Genomic DNA, 19794 nt, shown 5'->3' on the forward strand with positions numbered 1-19794 from the left:
CATATAGCCTAAAATCTAAGTTACAATGAACTTAATTAATATTCCAATTTGCATCGAAATCCGTTCAGCCATTATCGCGTGAAAAGGTAACAAACATACAGACAGACATACAAACAAAAATGTCAAAAAAGCGATTTTCGGTTACAGGGTGGTTAATTATATATGTTAGGACCAATTATTTTTGGAAAATCGAAAATTACCAGAAAAATTTCAGCTACAGACTTATTATTAGTATAGATATGTAACCAATAATCTAAAGCCAGCTTACTAGGAAAATGTTAACAGCTCAAACCGAAACCTCCTCATAACACTGCGCATATTCTATTCACAGCAGATATACTTACTTACAGTAGGCTACTTTTGGCTTTTAAGGAACCCGGAGGTTCATTGCCGCCCTCACAAAAGCCCGACATCGGTCCCTATCCTGAGCAAGATTAATCCAGTCTCTACCATCATATGTCACCTCCCTCAAACAATTCGGATTCCACATATAATTTTTATTCGCCATGGCTACCTGGCGACCGGAATTTGTTTATCTCTGATTTTTATAATAAGTAAAACGCATCTAGATATTTTACATATAATTAAAGTTTGAAATTAATAAATGAAAAAATATAAATGCAAACACAAGCTTAAAATAATAGTACATTATGCAACGAGCCTATAATGAAGGTAATTAAGAAGTGAGTATGGATATTTATGAAACGAGCGCAAGCGAGTTTCATAATTTTCATACGAGCTTCTTAATTACCATTATAGGCGAGTTTCATACGACTTTTTATGCTCGACCATATTTCTAACTTGATATTATTAATTTTATTGTATCTGACCTGGAGCAATGTCCCGTATGTTGTGAGATGTGCGCAGACGCGAAAGTATTGATTTTTTCCGAGGAACAGATGTCCACAGCGACCTTGCTAGGCCATAAGAACCTACAGAGATAACATTGAAATAAAATTAGACATTGAAAAACGAGATGACAAATTGAATTTATTTGAATATTATTTAAAATTAACGCTAATTATTATAGTAACAGAACATAACCTTCTGCGACAGTATTGGATTTCCAGCCTCCGTGACTTTTCGCTAATTGTCTTTCGATTGCATATCAGAGAATAATCGATACTTGCGGTTTTATAACGGTAGAAAGCTGACCTATCATTGGCTGAACAGTTGTAACCTGAGTCGTCATTGGCTGAAAGACCTGACCTTTAACGAGTAGGTGTACTTTAATGACATGCATTAAAGTTCTGCTACCAGGTGTATAATTACTACATTTCGGCATGGTCGAGCATAAAACACATTATGAGTGCGTGCCTTACGAGTCCCTACAGACTGTAAACATTTTACGTGTTTCAAAGGAACAAGTTTTCCTTCTTTGTGATAAAATACATTTCCTTATCTCCTAATGATATGCTCGCTTCCAAATTATTCTGTTGTAGCACTCAATTCCAACCATTTAGGTTTGTTTGTTTTCGTATGTTCACTGAACAGCAGACTTGAACTAAGTAGCGTTGGATGACGTCAAGCCATACATACATGCATACATTCATACGAGTACAGTGAAACCTCTCATTTATGGACATCGAAGCGACGTAACAACTGGGAGGTGTCCACTATTGGGAGGGAGGCTCCCCAATCTAACAGTAAATTTATAATATGCATTATGAATCCCTTCACACTTTAAATACAATGTATTACTGCAGTTTAATTCTAAATGCAGTCTACTGTACTACAGTAAATTCTTTGTAACATCGAACTACAGCAGATAAGACCGAAAAAGAAAAATACAGTTCTGTGCCATGCAATTTTATTCTAGCGGTCTTACTAATAAAAACTCTATATACAGACGTTTAACTCTCTTATACTTATACAATGAGTAGCTCGATTATAAGTCGTGTGTAAATTCCTTACTAATAATCACTACATACGTCGTGTATAACAGTATAACTGTTACACAGCTACGTCATAGTTTCGTCATTACTTCGTTACGAAAGGTAATAGAATATCTGAGGTTCTCTATTGCATCCGGTAGAGCGCTCTAGTGTGGCGTGTTAAATATCGATAGTACAACTGGCTCTAATCGATTACCACACTACATTTTGGTCAAAGAGTACAAGCTACAGCAATATTATTCTAATAATTCTATGATCTTTGGTTTGTTCTTCTGTGGTTACAAGGTAACCATCATCATAAAATGACAGTCGATACGAACAGCTGTTAGAGGGGCGGCCATTTTTTTCGCTATATACAACGCTTAAACAAGGGGTTTCGTGTATATAACTACTGCAAAGCAATTCCCATTGTATAGTTACAGCCTGTTTATACGTCCATAGCTTATTCACGGTTTATTAGTAACGTTTTCTGTCTCAACTCTGCATAAGTCTCGTATAAAAACTATACACGGTTTATTAGTAAGACTGTAGGTCTACAGTTATGCAGTACTCTAATTTATAGATTTCAACTTAACCTTTACGTTCAGATGCCATGTCTCCCGATACAGAACAACTGATTGAGGTAAAGAGAATAATCCTACTAACCCTATTATGTGTCGAATACAATTTTACGATCGCGGAAACCTTGGACTGATTAGAAAGGTTAAATTTTCTGACTTGTTTATCCACCCGCTTCCAGCTAACAGGGGGCAGGCGGCTGGGTTAGTGGTAGCATACGAGACCTTTATTGTCTTCTTTCATGTTAAAGAATTTCTGTACAGTTCTCAAAACTAAATTTTCCGTTTTTGTAATACATTAGGTCTTGAAATCCAAGTTCTGTCCGCAGTCAGGAGGTAAAGCAAGCTTTAGGACTGTGAAACAGCTGTCCGTGTCCGTGAACGAGAGTTAAATTTATCATTATTTCTATATTATTTCAGTTGGGACATAAAAATCTGTCCGTATATGAGGAATGTCAGTATCTTGGGAGTGTCAATAAGGAGAGGTTTCTATGTACATACATACATAAATACATACACTAATACTCTCTCGCACACATACATACATACATACATACACATTCATACACACATTCTCACATACACATACTCATAGATACACACATACATACACATTCATACACACATTCTCATACATACATACATACATACATATATACATACATATATACATACATAGGGGAGAGTCGGGTAGTATCGGACATCGGGTAATATCGGACAGTGAGTTTCTTTCATCTACCACACGATGATAGTACCTGATTGACATGGTTACGTTTCTGTGATGTCGCATAGAGAAACGTAACCATGTCATTCAGGTACTATCATCGTGTGGTAGATGAAAGAAACTCACTGTCCGATATTACCCGATGTCCGATACTACCCGACTCTCCCCTACATACATACATACATACATACATACATACATACATACATACATACATACATACATACATACATACATACATTCTCTATTACATATTAAGAAATTCCTTGGTTCATTTCTCTTACCACCCACACGTAGTTATACGTAAAGACACTTAGCATTGTAAAGGACAGGTGATCGCATCCATACGTTTCTACGTAAGTATGTAGTATAGTAAATCTTTGCACATGTGTATTTTTTTTAGATAATTCATGAGACAGGAAAGTTGAAGTGTGAAGTAAAGGATTAGAAAGCATAATGGGAGGTGATTACAGGAGGTATTGATAACTTCATGGCAACAACATCTGTCGTGGTGACCCAGAATCTAAATCAAGACTTGAGTTGTGTTCTTCACAAGTCAGGATTTGAACCGAGACTCTTAAGCTACACAGTTATTACCATCAAGCGAACTACTACTCATCTTCTAATGCCGAGGTGGCATGAAAACACTATCTGTACACTTTAATAAAATCAGTTATTATCTTTTACGTTTCAGTAACCCTCGTGCAAGATGGCTAACAACATGAATACGTCAGGATTTTGTTAGGAATACTTCATCGGAAATGTTAAGCGTTAAACGGAAAGAGTATCACAACATTGCTGATTATCTACACGTACATAAAAAACAGAATAGCGAATTCATTTTTTTACATCCGGTTATAAATACAACTTCACCACCCAGTGAGCATTGCACAAGTTCATTTCAACCAAGTCCGAAGGAACACCATGGCATGGTATTTAGTATGTCTAATATCAATAGTTGCTGTATCACAAGTAGGTCCTACGGAATTACCCAATGCGGTAAGTACATTAAAAGTAGTTAAAAACAAGAGCCAACATATCCCAAATCGCACAGAATCCAAAGAAGTCTGAAGAAGAGTGTAGGAATTGGCAAGGAGTAATGAAAGTTACCTAGTATGGAGTCCTTAGAGATATTAGTATCACAATCAACGAAAGAAGCTGATGTTTCGGACAAGAAATAGCTTTCGCTATTGAACGAGAATTCTTCACCGGCCTTCCAATTAGTGCTGGACTTAAATAAGGACAAACCTCGAAATTGAAGAGACCTTACAGTAAAACAATAGCTATGATACAGGTTACACTTCTTATTGAGAGCTTACTGACTTATTTAAGCAGTTCTCTACTACTATACAGATTGAATCACTTGTTCCCTCCTTTTCATTCTCATTTTGTATGCCTTCGAAATTGTGATACCAGTGTCTAGGAGATTTCAACACAAGGTTGAGTGTGAAACTTGTAAGTTCCTAAAGTGTGTTATCTGCGTCTTTCTTGCTGAAAATAGTCAAATCTACATTTTATTGTTTGAAAAGGAGAGTTAGAAGCAGTTATTACGTCAGTGAAGACAGACATCTATTTCAAATGACAACTAATTCCCCCCTCCGTCTAGTACCATGTCCTCAGACATCATTTATCAGAACTCCATACAAATTTTTATACCCATTGTTTAATAGAAGCCTTTTTTGAATATGAAATCATAATTATCTTGTTTTAACTTATTAAGTGCTATCATAATAATTATTATACTATGTTAATTAATAACTTAAAACAGTAATTAACACTGTATCAAAAAAGCTTTCACCTCCAATATAAAATTACTAATAAACGACGTGTATAAAAAATGTCCGTTAAGTTCTCATAAGTAGTTTTGAACATACTGTAATACTACGAATAAAAATCAGTAACGTTCACTCCAGTCTTGAATTATTGTAAATTCAAAGAAAACTGTCCTAGTTACTTATTGTGGGTATTAATGAGCTCGGGAGGGTATTTCATGATTAGTGACAATTTTTTTATGTACGTGCTGGAGTTCTGGATAAAATTCCATTTCTTTGTGGTAAGGGAAAGTATTGGGAGGAAAGGTGATTAAAAAATGTTAACACCTGTATGGGTGATCAGTTGATAATTATATGACTGTATTGAACTCATTGCTGTGTTAATTTATTTAAAATACACATAGCAGATCATAGAAGGTCGTGATGTTTCCATGGGAACAACTGAAGTCCGATGTGTAATATATAAGTGTTTGTTTGAATAACAATGTATATTCGTTCACGCCTGTGGAGTAACGGTTAGCACGTCTAGCCGCGAAACAAGGTGGCCCGGGTTCGATTCCCGGTCGGGCAAGTTACCTGGTTGAGGTTTTTTTCGGGGTTTCCCTCAACCCAATATGAGTATTGGACCCCGGACTCATTTCACCAGCATTATCACCTTCATCTAATTCAGACGCTAAATAACCAAAGATGTTGATAAAGCGTTCTAAAATAACCTACTAAAAACAATGTATATTCACCTACATACGTGTTAACAATTTTAATCACCCTGTATAAAGCAACGAATACAAATAACGTCAGTTGATATTAAAGTTACAAGAGTTTCGAAGTTGATTCAGTCTAACAAAAAACAAATAGTAATAATTAAATTAGACGACATTTAGAAGATTTTTACTTTTATGAGAAAGTAATAACACATTTAAACAAATGTACTGTAACATATAAGAGGACTACACAGAAACATGTTGCTCAAAAGATGGTGCTTCTCGATAAGCGATTTAGGGTAATAGCGGCGCGCGGTCAAAGAGTTGCGATTCAAGTCGAAAAATCGCTGGTTCCATTCTCAATAGGATTATGGTTTGTCTCCACTGACAGCAATGTTAGATTTTAGTAGACGTAATTTAAAATGAAAGATTTACTACTTTAGAAACCAAATTAGGGTTTGATAGCACTTTCAATGTTATAATTTAGCATTTTGTAGCATTTTAAAATGGACATTTTGATGGAGAGTTTTTGTAGTAGAAATTCACTGTCATCAATGTGTTCACAGATATATTTAATATATTTTGCAGTTAAAATGCATGAAAATAATAAATAAGCAAAGGAACATACATAATTACAGTGAAATTCTGAATATTAAGAAACATGCGAAAAGGTAAGGAGTGATTTAACCCGATCCATCCTATTAATCACAATCACCCGCTTGTCTGGGAGTGAACATTGGGCCTAAAGAGATCGCATAGGCAGCCAATATTCTACCACCACCACCAGGCACAGATTAGTTGAAAACGCGAAATAATGGTACAGGTAACAACAAAGGGTATCAGGAAGATCACATTCCTATACTATTCATAGTACTGTGAAAATTAACATGACTGGACGACCAAACTATTTAAAAAATATAAAAACTGCAAGTGATGGGGACTTTAGAGAGATTACCATTTTTTTCATAGAAATACAAAAATATTTTATAAAATGTAATTTCACTCTTATTTTTGCAGAAACACATACATTTCGAATTTTGTACTCAATTTTGCATTTTTATCATGGATTAAAAAAACTACAGTAATATATTTAATATGCTTTTAAAATTACTTATTTTGACATTTGTTTAACTCAGCCGATGGTAAATGGTTGGAACCTCGCTATTTTATACTGCCTTATATATACTGAAAATCTATTGCAGGGAACTATGATTGAGATGCAGTTTGAAGTAAGTAGACCCTGTGAGGACTTTCCCGACGGTGACATAAAGTTATCCAACCTAAGCATGGAACAATTAGGAAGAAACCAAATGGCCATGAGCGGTCTACTGGATATGAAAGTTACTTTAGACGAGAGATTTCAAGTAAGTAAACACAGGTACAGTCGAACTTCTACATCTCGAAGTAATTTCAATTTCCCGGCGTCATCAAATTGAATCACATATAAGAAAAAGACCAGAAATTCTGGGTTCAAAAAGGGGGATATACACTAGGACGACAGGTTCGCAGAAGACGTCCCCCTCTATATTTCGTCTCATAATGTCTGACAGCAGTGGCGGCTCGTGATAAAATATTATATGTGTTCACAATTTTGTGTTCCAAAATCGAAGAGAATTTGAAATCGTACGTTTAGCCTAATATAAAATGTCATGATTCCAATGTTTCACTGTCGAAAAACCCGTAGGCCTAGATAAATTCAAAACAACATATAATAATAATAATAATAATAATAATAATAATAATAATGAAACCCAGTCTTTTTATTTCCAATTTTTCCTGGTAAGCCAGTTTACCCAGTTCTTTACTGTTCCAAATTGCTTGAACAGAGTTCATTGTTTACGTTTGTTAAAAATGAATACCTACCACAATGCCGTTATTTACAAAAGTGTGTGTTCAGTAATATATTTTGGTTCACAACACACTGATACACTATAGCCTATACCAGTACTGTAATCCCATTCGCATAGATTGATTTCTATAAATACATGCCAGTAAATATTATTCTTAAATATTATACACTACCATACAGATACTTAAATTCATACCACCACCACATTCAGCCAGCACGTGTTTGAAAGCCAACCTATGCTATTATGCTGACACTGAAGTATAGTGATTCACGAACTACACTCTCGTAGCAGCACTGTACACACATCCACATAAAGTAAACGTTCCGACAGTGACATGCTGACACCTACAGGCTAGAATACAGACTATTAAATTTCTTCCTCGAAATATAGGACGTGAACGATAGCATCGATGCACCTGACATCTGTAGGATAGATTCACTGTTCACTTAACGTTTTGTGCTCTAGACGAGTCATAAGCGGCCAGCGAGAGACAATTTTCTCCTGCGCATGCGTGAAATTCCTTAACCTTCTTGGAAAGAGCACGGCTTGTACGTGAACGGATGTTGCCAAGTTTACATATCAAGTTTAATAATAATAATAATAATAATAATAATAATAATAATAATAATAATAATAATAATAATGGTTTATTTTAACTGGCAGAGTTAAGGCCATTCGGCCTTCTCTTCCACTCAACCAGTATGATAAAAAATTACTACAGTGCTATGAATATATCATAATTAATACAATACAATACAATACAATTCAAAGCAATACAATACTACAAATACAAGACAATATAATACATAATTAATATAATACAATGACAATTCTTTTCGTCTTCACAACACCAATAAAATAATTACCTAATAATAATAATAATAATAATAATAATAATAATAATAATAATAATAATAATAATAGTAATAATAGTAATGATAGTCATATCTAAATTAAATTAAATTATTAAGCTCGATCACAAGTATAATTTCAATTTGACTGCGCCCATAAGAAATCGTTTAGCCTTTTCTTGAAAGTGGTTATTGTCTGGCAGCCCCTAATCTTCTGAGGTAGAGAATTCCATTCACGGGGGACTGAGACAGTAAAAGAGGATGAATAGTGGGATGTTCTATGGGCAGGAATTTCTAGGATTTGGCTCCCCTGTGACCTGGTGTTCAGGTTGTGACTGGAGGATTAGTAGTTAAACCGGGAACGAAGATAATTTGGAGTAGAAGTGTGGAGAACTCGAAACAGAAGAGAGAGCGAATGAAGTGTTCTACGGTTACTAAGTTGCAGCCAGGATAAAGATTTGAACGAGGGTGTAATGTAGTCAAATTTGTGAGCATTACTGATGAATCTGACACACATATTGTGCACACGCTGCAGCTTGTTCGAAAGGTCAGTTTATGCAAGATGCGGGAAGTTTAAAATACTCGATTCTGATATTATACATTCCCACTACGTCAATACGGTATTAAATAATAAAACTAGTCGTGCATTAATGAAAACAAGGTGTTCACGTGCTCTTGTGCTCTTATTGACGCACCGCCCCTGTCTGACAGTAAAAGTAAACTTTGCCGTCAGAGGAGGAACCAAGTATAACTGTTATTCAATCAATAGCAGAGGTCTCATTCCATATATATCTTGAAGTTCGGGGGTAGAACGCTTCAGACCGCCCAACTTCAAGAAAAGCGTGGATGAGACCTCTGCCATTGGTTGAAGACCAATTATTATACTTCTCTCTCCTTCTGGGGAAAAGGTTTACATCTCTTGTAAGACATTATGAAACGAAGTATAGTCATTCAGTGCCGGGAATAAACATTTAATTATTTAATTATTTTTTTCTAATGCCACCAGGTCTTCTCTCCTAGCAGAGGCTTAGGTGTAACACACTTCTGAGGTTGGGGCGACTTCTTTAATTCTAAACCAGCAGATTTCTTCACACGCGGAATCTAAAAACTAACTCAGCGTTGACAGAGAGTCATAGATAGTGTAGGAGAATAGTACTGATTAATTTCTCTATTTTATTCACCTCAAATAATAACTTTTGTCACAGAGGGGAAAAAAAAACAAAACAAAAAACTATGAACTCTTGCACCAACCCATTAATATAAACACAAAATAGGCATCAACTGTTTAAGATTTTTAATATGTTCAACAAAACTAGCCGTACCTGTGCGCTCCGCTGCACCCGTTAGAAATAAATATAAAGTAATTACATAATTAAAATAGGACATTTGATCCAGGGAACATTCGTGTTTGATAGAAGGATAAGTCGTTTAATATGTTACTTAATTTAAATTGCATCCAAATAATTAAAATGCTATCATTTTGGTCCAGAGACCACTCATTGGTGCAATGACAATTCCTTTAACATGGTTCTAATTTTTATTACATGCAACCATAGTTTAATGAAGATTGACATCATTTAGATTTAATGTGTATACTTTATTTTACTTTATAGGTTTCCATTGAATTATGGTAATAACTTAATTTTAACCCTTCTTTTCTACGTATTCAATAAATGGCGTTTGGCCCACTATGGTTCTGAACCGTTCAAATAACTTAAATTATATTATATAATATTACATTACATATATTATATTATATTACATTATATTATATCAGAAGTTACTGTAATAACATTATAGCATTATGTCCATCTAGAGGAACTATACTTTCCAATGGTGAAATAATAATTAATTATACAAATCGGTTAATTTAGCTTCCGATATTATTTCATACAAACACAGAAACATTATCTGTAGGCTATCTTTCATAGCTTTCGATTGTTGCTGTCCAAGGCCCCTTATAGACGAAGTCATTTGTTTTCTATTTCATTATACGGCCTTAGATGGCAGTTATTTTAATTTTAAAACTCATTTATCTCATTAAATATCAGTCCTATCAAACTTTTTCAAGGAATAAAACTTATCGCAAATTATTTTTAAAGAAACTTTTTTTATGTAACATTTTTCACAAAAATCAATAATAAGCGAGATATTTCGATTTATTTAATTCAGGCCCCCTTATAACCCCCCTTTAAATAATGTATTTTGAATGCCATATAGCCTAAAATTTAAGTTACAACGAACTTAATTAATATTCCAATTTTCATCGAAATCCGTTCAGCCATTATCGCGGGAAAAGGTAACAAACATACAGACAGACAGACAGACATACAAACAAAAATTTCAAAAAAGCGATTTTCGGTTTCAGGGCGGTTAATTATATATGTTAGGACCAATTATTTTTGGAAAATCGAAAATTACCAGAAAAATTTCGGCTACAGATTTATTATTAGTATAGATTACAGAAACTGACTACATTACTCATAAAACAAAACACAAAATTGCAGCCTACTCATAACACTCTTATTGCGCATACTTTTCTGGTGAATAGATTTTCATAAGTTTCTTATTCTCCTTCAAAATAATGAAGAAATAAAAAAAGTACTTAAAATTAACTTTAGAAATTAGGAATAACTTCATTGTATCAACCTTCAATTGTTTTTTTTCCGACATCGATAATTTGTTAATTTTGGCAAAATACCATAACTTCTTGCATAGGAGCATTGGTTCCAGTCGGGGATAAACCAAATTGTACGACAGTGGAAAATAATATATCGTCAGGTAGGCGAAGAACCGTCCGAACGCCTGAGAATGCTAATCCTGTTCGAGCAAAAATGCAGCGAATTCCACAGCGTTCAGCCCGTCGACATTCGCTGACACTACAAATCTGCAGGCGATCGCTTCACCGGATTGAAAGCAGATTTGAAATTCCATCCTTATAAGCTGAAAGTTGTTCATGAGTTACGTCAAATTGACTGGCATTCTGTGCGCAATTTCAAGAAATGATTGCCGAAAACAATATTCTACCTAATTTGCTTATGTCGGATGAAGCACATTTCATTTAACAGAATTTGTCAAAAAGGAAAACTTCCGGTATTTGTCAGACACCAACCCTCAGTTCCTTCATGAAACTCCACTGCAAAGCACTAAAGTAACAGCGTGATGCGGTGTAGTCAGATTTGGAATTACTGGCCCATAGCCTACATTTTCGAGGAACCCCAGAGCAGAAAAGTTACTGTTAACTCAAAACGATATCTTCAAATGCTCAACACCGTCCTGATATCTAAATTAAGAACGAGAGGACATCTTGACACATGGTTCCAGCAAGATGGAGCTGCTGTGCACACAGCCAATATCAAGCATGAACAGATTGCGACAGCTATTTCAGGGCCGACTCTTTTCTCGCTTTCGTGACATCCACTGGCCCTCCAGATCCCCCGACTTATCAGTTTCAGATGTCTTTCTTTGGGGTATCTCAAGGAGAAGGTTTATTCCACTCGCAAGGAGACAATTGAGGAATTAGGCTTCCATCCATGATGAAATTGCAGCCATTCCACGTGACATGCTGGCACGTGTGATGGATAGTTTCCTAAGTCGACCACACACTTGTGAAGTGAATGAAGGAGGACTTTCACCGTATTCAATTTAAAAAATGAGCATGTGTTAGAATTAAAGTAAGTGGCAAAATGTGTGCATTGTTTGCAAATAAACTGCATTTCTAGGTAAGCAAACATTCTTCTATAATTTATTGTTCTTTTCGTACCATAAATTTTGCTCCACCCTGTATGTACTATAAGTTTCAAATTAGTGTGCGTTACTTGGATTTCTAACGGCAACATGAAGCTTCAAAATACAGGTTTCTCAAAACTTTAAATTTTGAGTTGTTTCTCTTTTGAGCTGGGCCGTCGATTTATCAAATTTTGTCTGTCGTGTAAAATGTTTTATTAAACAAAAGTTTAAAAATTGCCACGCAATTTCACAAAACAGTCAACTGTTTTTGTGATAGAAGATATATTTTATGAATAAAAGGTCGATCATTTATTTGTCACTTGTTGTCTGAAGAACTGTCATCCTAATGAAACAGAGATCATGAGGAGAATGTTGACGGTTGCTTTGTAGCAAAAGACTATTCCCTTTACTCAATGGATTTACTAAGTTATGTCTTTTTACAGTCATTTTCTATATTAAATTATCAGTGTTCCTTTATGAGACATCGGATGAGTGACCAACAAGTATGGAAGTCACACCGCCATTCCAAGGAGTGCCAATATTGATGGCAATAAAATCGAGATAATGATAATGAATGTAACGGTTAAAAACATTGCTTCCTTCAGTTAATGGTGACGCTAATTCGATGCAACAGTAAAAGTGACAGAGGAAACTGTGAAGAATTTCCACCATCACCAATAACTGACATGTGCGAAAAGCTGCCGCAAGAGGACCAGATATGGACAGACTTTGTACACAAACTGCAGAACTTCACACCGAAATGTCCAGTGCCACCAGTAAGTATATTATCAGCATTTCTTAATATTATAAAGCAACACAGAATTACAGAATAATACATTAAGTTCTTGCACTATAAATAACCGTTTTCAAATTAAAGTTTTCGCAAATCCATGCCCTGGCTTTCACGAGTTGCCTTGGTAACTTCCAGACGACCTTACTAGGACTTTAATCACTTACTTAGTCTAACCTTGCAGACAAAGGGAAAGTGAATGGGAACAGAGAAACCCTCGCCCACGTCCTTTTCGCTTAAACCGCCTTTCAAAACACGCACAATAAGGCACTTTGCATCAGTGATGAATTTCAGGCGACCATCGAGAGGCGAAAATTCGTAAAAGCTTTGATAATAATATCATGCAATGTCCCTATTACCTACAAAAATACCAGCTAAAAGAGCTTGAAGTAATCGGACTTTCTGGTTGGAGCAAGAGGTACCGCTACTCTCTTCATGAAAGATGTGTTTAAGAGGCTTGGAATACCTACATCTATTATTCCGATTGTAACCTTAGCTGCATCGAAAGGATCAATTGCTCTCCTGAAGAATCACCTATATTCGAAATCAAAATAAGTTCAGTAGCATTCTTTACTTTTTTGTAACACTTACCTTTCTAAAAATAGGAGTGGCAAATTTTGAATATGACTTGAAGAAAATTATTGCTTTATCTACTCTAAGACAGTTGGGTTTAATAATGAGTATTTTATCTATGGGATTTTCTGTTTTAGCTTTTTTTTCATTTATTAACACATGCATTATTTAAGGCACTATTGTTTATGTATATTTTCACTAATCTCAAAAAAAAAAAAAAAAAAAAAATTATTTGCAGTTATGTACTTGTAAGAATTTCATTGTTAAATCAAAATCAATGGTTTTTCATGAACTTGTAAAAATTTCTATGGTTAAATACTCTTTGTCCCTTGTGGCAGCTCACGAATGGTGAGAAGATATATAAATATAATAATAACTAGCCGTACCCGTGCGCTCCGCTGCACCCGTTAGAAATAAATATAAAGTAATTACATAATTAAAATAGGACATTTGATCCAGGGAACATTCGTGTTTGATAGAAGGATAAATCGTTTATTATGTTACTTAATTTAAATTTAATTAAAAAATTAAAATGCGATCATTTTGATCCAGAGACCACTCATTTGGTCATAAAAATTAGTTTAGGAAATACAGGAAACGAATATACAGAATAGCCTATCAAGTTTTCTGTGCATAAGAATATATTTTAATCTTACCTGTCCTCGATTCACTCAGGAGTTACTGTGATAACATTATAGCATTATGTCCATCTAGAGAAACTACACTTTCCAATGGTGAATTAATAATTAATTATACAAATCGGTTAATTAAGCTTCTGATATTACTTCATAGAAACGCAGAAACATTATCTGTAGGCTATCTTTCATAGCTTTCGATTGTTGCTGTCCAAGGCCCCTTATAGACGAAGTAATTTGTTTTTTAATTTATTACACGGCCTTAGATGGCAGTTATTTTAATTTTAAAACTCATTTATCTCATTAAATATCAGTCCTATCAAAATTTTTCAAACAATAAAACTTATCGGAAATGATTTTTAAAGTAATTTTTATCATGTAACATTTTTCATAAAAATCAATAATAAGCGAGATATTTCGATTTATTTAATTCAGGTCCCCTTATAACCCCCCTTTTAAATAATGTATTTTGAATGCCATATAGCGTATAATCTAAGTTACGACGAACTTAATTTATATTCCAATTTTCATCGAAATCCGTTCAGCCATTATCGCGTGAAAAGGTAACAAACATACAGACAGACAGACAGACATAAAACAAAAATTTCAAAAAAGCGATTTTCGGTTTCAGGGTGGTTAATTATATATGTTAGGACCAATTATTTTTGGAAAATCGAAAATTACCAGAAAAATTTCGGCTACAGATTTATTATTAGTATAGATTATCTGCATCAGCAATAACTAGACCTCAGGTGGTCAAGCAAATTCCTGTTTTTTTTCCTATACCTAAAAATCGCCAATTTCAAAAAAATATTTATATGCCACATTTATGGGGTCAATTTAGGGAAGTAAGTTATAGTGCCTAACATACTTAATTGACCGTTACTGCCTATTTATGTTCCATTCTATCTAAAAGTAAAAAATTTAGACATTTTTCTTAGATATACTTAATTCTTATTTAATTTTTTCTTAATGTATTGTCAACTTGCACTTAATTTCTTACACGGAGCAAACATTTTCTACGTGTAGGGTAAATATTAACCAATGAGAATTCCCAATTTACTTGATTGGTAACATTGTTTGCATTCTTGTATTTTGTTCTGTTCTCGTACAGCGTAAAGCAAAGTTAGTTTTTATGTAATTTACATTTCCATAGATTGTCCTGATTATTTATTTTTTAATTTTATTGGGTTATTTTACGACATCTAGGTTATTTAGCGTCTGAATGATATGAAGTTGATAATGCCGGTGAAATGAGTCCGGGTTCCAGCACCAAGTTACCCAGCATTTGCTCGTATTGGGTTGAGGGAAAACCCCGGAAAAACCCTCAACCAGGTAACTTGCCCCGACTGGGATTCGAATCCGGGCCACCTAGTTTCGCGGCCAGACGTTTCCTGATTATCTTATACATTTAATTCAAGTTTTGGGTTTGTTATATAATTTTCTTCGAGCTTTTTAATCGTTGTGATATTATCTATTGCATGAATTTGAACATTCTTTCTGCCATAGCAGACTGCCTAAATGACAAAGAATATTATATAAATTTAAATATATTAATACAATAGTGTAACAGTAATACACGATATTATGAGAGAAACTATAAAGGAACTACACAATTTGGTATTCAGTTCAGACTATATAAATGGTTGTTTAAATATTCAATCGAACCTTTCGAAGGAAGAAGGGCTATATCTAAACAATTTTGCTTTGGAATGGCGAAATATTTAATGAAATTTAAAAACTGTTTTGGAATAGTGCCACGGCTTCCAATCATCAACTCAATGACTGAGAAGTTGTCAATGTTATATTTTTGTTGGGAGTATGCTATTGTTGGTTCATATATGGTTTTATTCTTCCAAGTCAACAGCTTCCGGCTGGTCCACAGTTATTTGAATCCTCTAGATTCAAAACCCCCTAATGACCATTTTGTTCATAATTTAGTTATGCCCTCATATTGCTTGCTAAGAATGAATTCTAATTATTTATATAGTTTGAATTCGAAAAGTAACTAAATTTAAAGAAAAAGGTTCGTTAAAAGTCACTGTTAGGTTGAAAATTCTCTCTATTTGGAAACAATTACTGTCAAAATTCTTCAATTTGTGAAAGTGGTTATAGGGGATTTTGAATCTATAGGATTCATTTCAAATGTTACCATCGGGTCTACGATGAAGCCTCATAAATAATGAAAATATTGTTTACAGTTATTGTTACAATTTACTGTGTCACCATCGTAATTGTATAATCAGCAAGTAAGTACTATTCATTAAAATTAACATTTGGATTATATTTAATTTCTAGGGATCGTATGCATTTCATCAACATAAGCTGGATATGGATTCAGTGGCCAATATGCCGTTAATGGTAGGATACTGGATAATGAAAAGTGAAGGTTTCGTAGGTGAAGACAAGGTGATGTGCGAACTAAGCGAAATGTCTTTCACCAGGAAAAAAATTAAAAAGGGGTAACGTAAGCCATTGGAATGAAAATATATGTATGTGTAACAATGCTTGAAGCAGCCACGAATAAAATATCCTTGCATAAGTTGTAACAGTTCTTTATTTTTCATAGCCTATATGACATTTTGTCCTTCTGCCATTCTGACAACTGAAGGCACGCCAACAAAGCAGCTACAGTTCAAGTTGCTCAAGTTCCTGTCATATTTTTATACACAGAACGGGTGAACGTCTCCTATGGGACGCGTTACTGAAGAAGCTATCACTGAAGTGTATTATTATGGGTGAGTTCAGAGTATTTCGTACAAACAACCTGAAGGACAGAGTGACTCCTGATTAGGATTCTCTTCTCCTAGATTTCACCAGTACAAAAAATCTATGTTCCTGGAATAATATTGGATTTACAGAACGCCAGGAATAAGCTGGGAATAGTCTGTTGAAGAACCAATGGAGGCAAGATAACAAACAGTATGGTCTCTCACCAGCGTGCACAATATTCCAGGCGGAACTCCTAGCACTGAAGAAAGCAACAGAATGGAGTGTAAATAGACCGTGTAATGTACGAACTTTATGTGCTTCTCAAGCAGCACTCGCAGCAATTGACGATAAATATAACCTCAATCCAATTGCGGTTGGTATTAGGGAAACTTTGTTACTATGTAAGCAACATGTATGTTTCGATTGGGTACGTGGTCATGTAGGGAACACAGGAAACGAAAGAGCAGATCATCTAGCCAAGATGGTCGCAATTTCGGAAACAGAAAACACATACTCTAAACAACCCCTCTCTTATGTAAAAATGCAAATGAAGGTGGACATCTTAAATGACTGGAATGCAATGTGGTTAAATAGTACAAATGGTCAAATCGCAAAATCACTATATTTTCCCACAGTTAAAGATAGACTAACCGTAAAGAATTATGAACCATCTTACATATCCACGCAATTTATGACTGGACACGGAAAATTTAATTCATATTTTGAACGTTTCAAAATTGACAACCCACACGGCTCTTCATGTCCCTGTGAACACCCCACACAAACAGTCGACCACCTGTTATTTGAGTGCCCGCTACAAGAACGCAAGAGATACCGGCTAGAAACCCACTTTGGCATGTGCGATACAACTTTCTCACCACCAATTACAAAAGTTCTTCTGAAGCAATGTTGCATAAAGGAATTTCACATATTTATTACAGGTGTATTTAACACCTTGTAGAAAATAACAGTATTCAGTAACAGTGTCCTATTTATTCTTTTGCAGCCAAATTTGTAACTTTTAAAAGTATAGTTATCATGCTGAAGTGTATGTGTTGTAGAGGATGCTTGATTTGTTGTGTATGTGACTCATAGTTGTGGGATGGTTGATTGTGTCTGTGTGACTATTGTATATTAATTTATGATGTATGTTAGGGAAAGTTGCTTAATTGTGTTATAGAGTACCGCTATAAGAAATGTTTTGTTTATGTGTTGTAACTGTTTTCTGTATGTCTCAATTGATGACTGATGTTTGATTTGCAATCGCAATGTTTAAATTACGGATGGTTTAGGTTTTATTTCCATTGTGTAAGCTAATTTATTTTTCTTTTCAATTTGTTTTATGCTTAGGTCTATTTTTTGTGTAAAACTATAGCCCTAGCATACATATGTAAAATAGGGCTACCCCCATTGGAGATAAAATAATAATAATAATAATAATAATAATAATAATAATAATAATAATAATAATAATAAGATAACTACAGCAGAACGACTGGCAGAATAACGCCAGGAAAGCAAAACAAAACGAGGTTGTCTGCAGTAGTGCAACTCACAGATTCCATCATTGCAGTCTGCACCATTATTTTATCATTAATATAAATGTCTCACCTACTCTGAATGATCAATATGTACTTGGACCCAATCATCACAAGAGATTCAAACCTTAAACCTTTCAGAGTATAACCGTTGTACATTGCTCCGTCGATATTGGAGAAAGTCGTTGCTTACCCACTTAGATATAACACGCAGAGCAAGACCCCTGCAATCGGCAAGCATCATGTTTAGATAGAGCATGAAAGTCAAGAAATATGTGTATCTAATGCCTACCCATGTCCCATCAGGAGATTTTATGCGCGTTATCGGGATTTCTTTACGTCGATGTCGAGACTGTGTCGCTGCTGACAGATATATTCAATAGTATTATTGTAACACAGGTTAGTACTCATTTTTATTAGTCTTAAATATAAAGGCAGTATAATAATGTTATTAGTACTAAAGGTTACCTCTGATTGACTTTCTGGCTGATATGTAGCCTATCAGGTTGTTTCAAAAATACGGGGCATAATTTCAGGTATGTATTTCCCACATGTAGACAATCAAAATAGTTCATTACAACATGTGTCCGGAAATGCTTTATTTCCGAGTTATGGGCTTCACAACATTGAAATTCACCGGAACGTTTTTCTTTCCCCAGGTCGTTGCCGTCAAAGGAGACATTAAGAGGGCACTCTGACAGTTCATTCCGAGGCGAAGGTTACATTCAGTGTTGTGTAGGCGTTAGACTGTGCGACATGTATTCAAATCAAGAGCTGGCAGAGATACACTTCATGTACGGTAAGGCAGACGGCAATGCTGCGCTGGCTCGTCGTTTGTACCAGGAGAGGTACCCACAGCGACAATGTCCAGATCGGAAGACATTTGTACGTCTCCATTACCGTCTGTGCGAGTATGGAAAATTTAACTCTCCTGGTTTGGGAAGGGGACGACCAAGATCTACAACTCCAGAAGTACAGGAGGAGATTCTGGAGGCTGTGAACATGACTCCTTCTATCAGCACACGAAGAGTAGCGTTGCAAGTCAATGTTCCTCATACGACTGTCTGGAGACTGTTGAAAGAGTATCAATTGTATCCTTATCATTTGCAACGTGTACAGGCCCTGTCACCAGCAGATTACCCTGCACGAGTTAGGTTCTGTCAGTGGTTCTTGCAGCAGTGTGGTGTAAATCCGAACTTTCCTGGAGTTTGGGATCGTGTTCGCAGGTCAATGAGACATCGATGTGAGGTCTGTATTCAAGCAGGAGGTGGACATTTTGAACATCTTCTGTAATGACAACGACCTGCGGAAAGAAAAACGTTCCGGTGAATTTCAATGTTGCGAAGGCCATAACTCGGAAATGAAGCATTTCCGGGCACATGTTGTAATGAACTATTTTGATTGTCTGCATGTGGGAAATACATACCTGAAATTATGCCCCGTATTTTTGAAACACCCATTCTCAGC

General features: G+C 35.2%; 2 protein-coding genes across 2 annotated transcripts in view; one reads left to right on the forward strand and one right to left on the reverse strand.

Annotated features, from left to right (window-relative positions):
* The first annotated feature begins 4037 nt into the window (after positions 1–4037).
* Positions 4038–16626, forward strand: LOC138691640 (uncharacterized). The gene is made up of 4 exons (XM_069813822.1): positions 4038–4175; positions 6852–7013; positions 12685–12855; positions 16376–16626. Exons 1-4 carry the CDS (start codon positions 4101–4103, stop codon positions 16541–16543), a joined length of 576 nt encoding a protein of 191 aa, XP_069669923.1. The 5' UTR covers positions 4038–4100; the 3' UTR covers positions 16544–16626.
* The window catches only part of LOC138691642 (protein furry-like), a 124075-nt gene continuing 120885 nt past the window's right edge, over positions 16605–19794 (reverse strand). The window contains exon 6 of the mRNA XM_069813826.1: positions 16605–19630. Within this exon, the coding sequence (XP_069669927.1) occupies positions 19555–19630 (76 nt within the window). The 3' untranslated portion in view covers positions 16605–19554. The remainder of the gene's footprint in view (positions 19631–19794) is intronic.

This window comes from Periplaneta americana, chromosome 16, assembly GCF_040183065.1.
Source record: "Periplaneta americana isolate PAMFEO1 chromosome 16, P.americana_PAMFEO1_priV1, whole genome shotgun sequence".
Lineage (NCBI taxonomy): Eukaryota > Metazoa > Arthropoda > Insecta > Blattodea > Blattidae > Periplaneta > Periplaneta americana.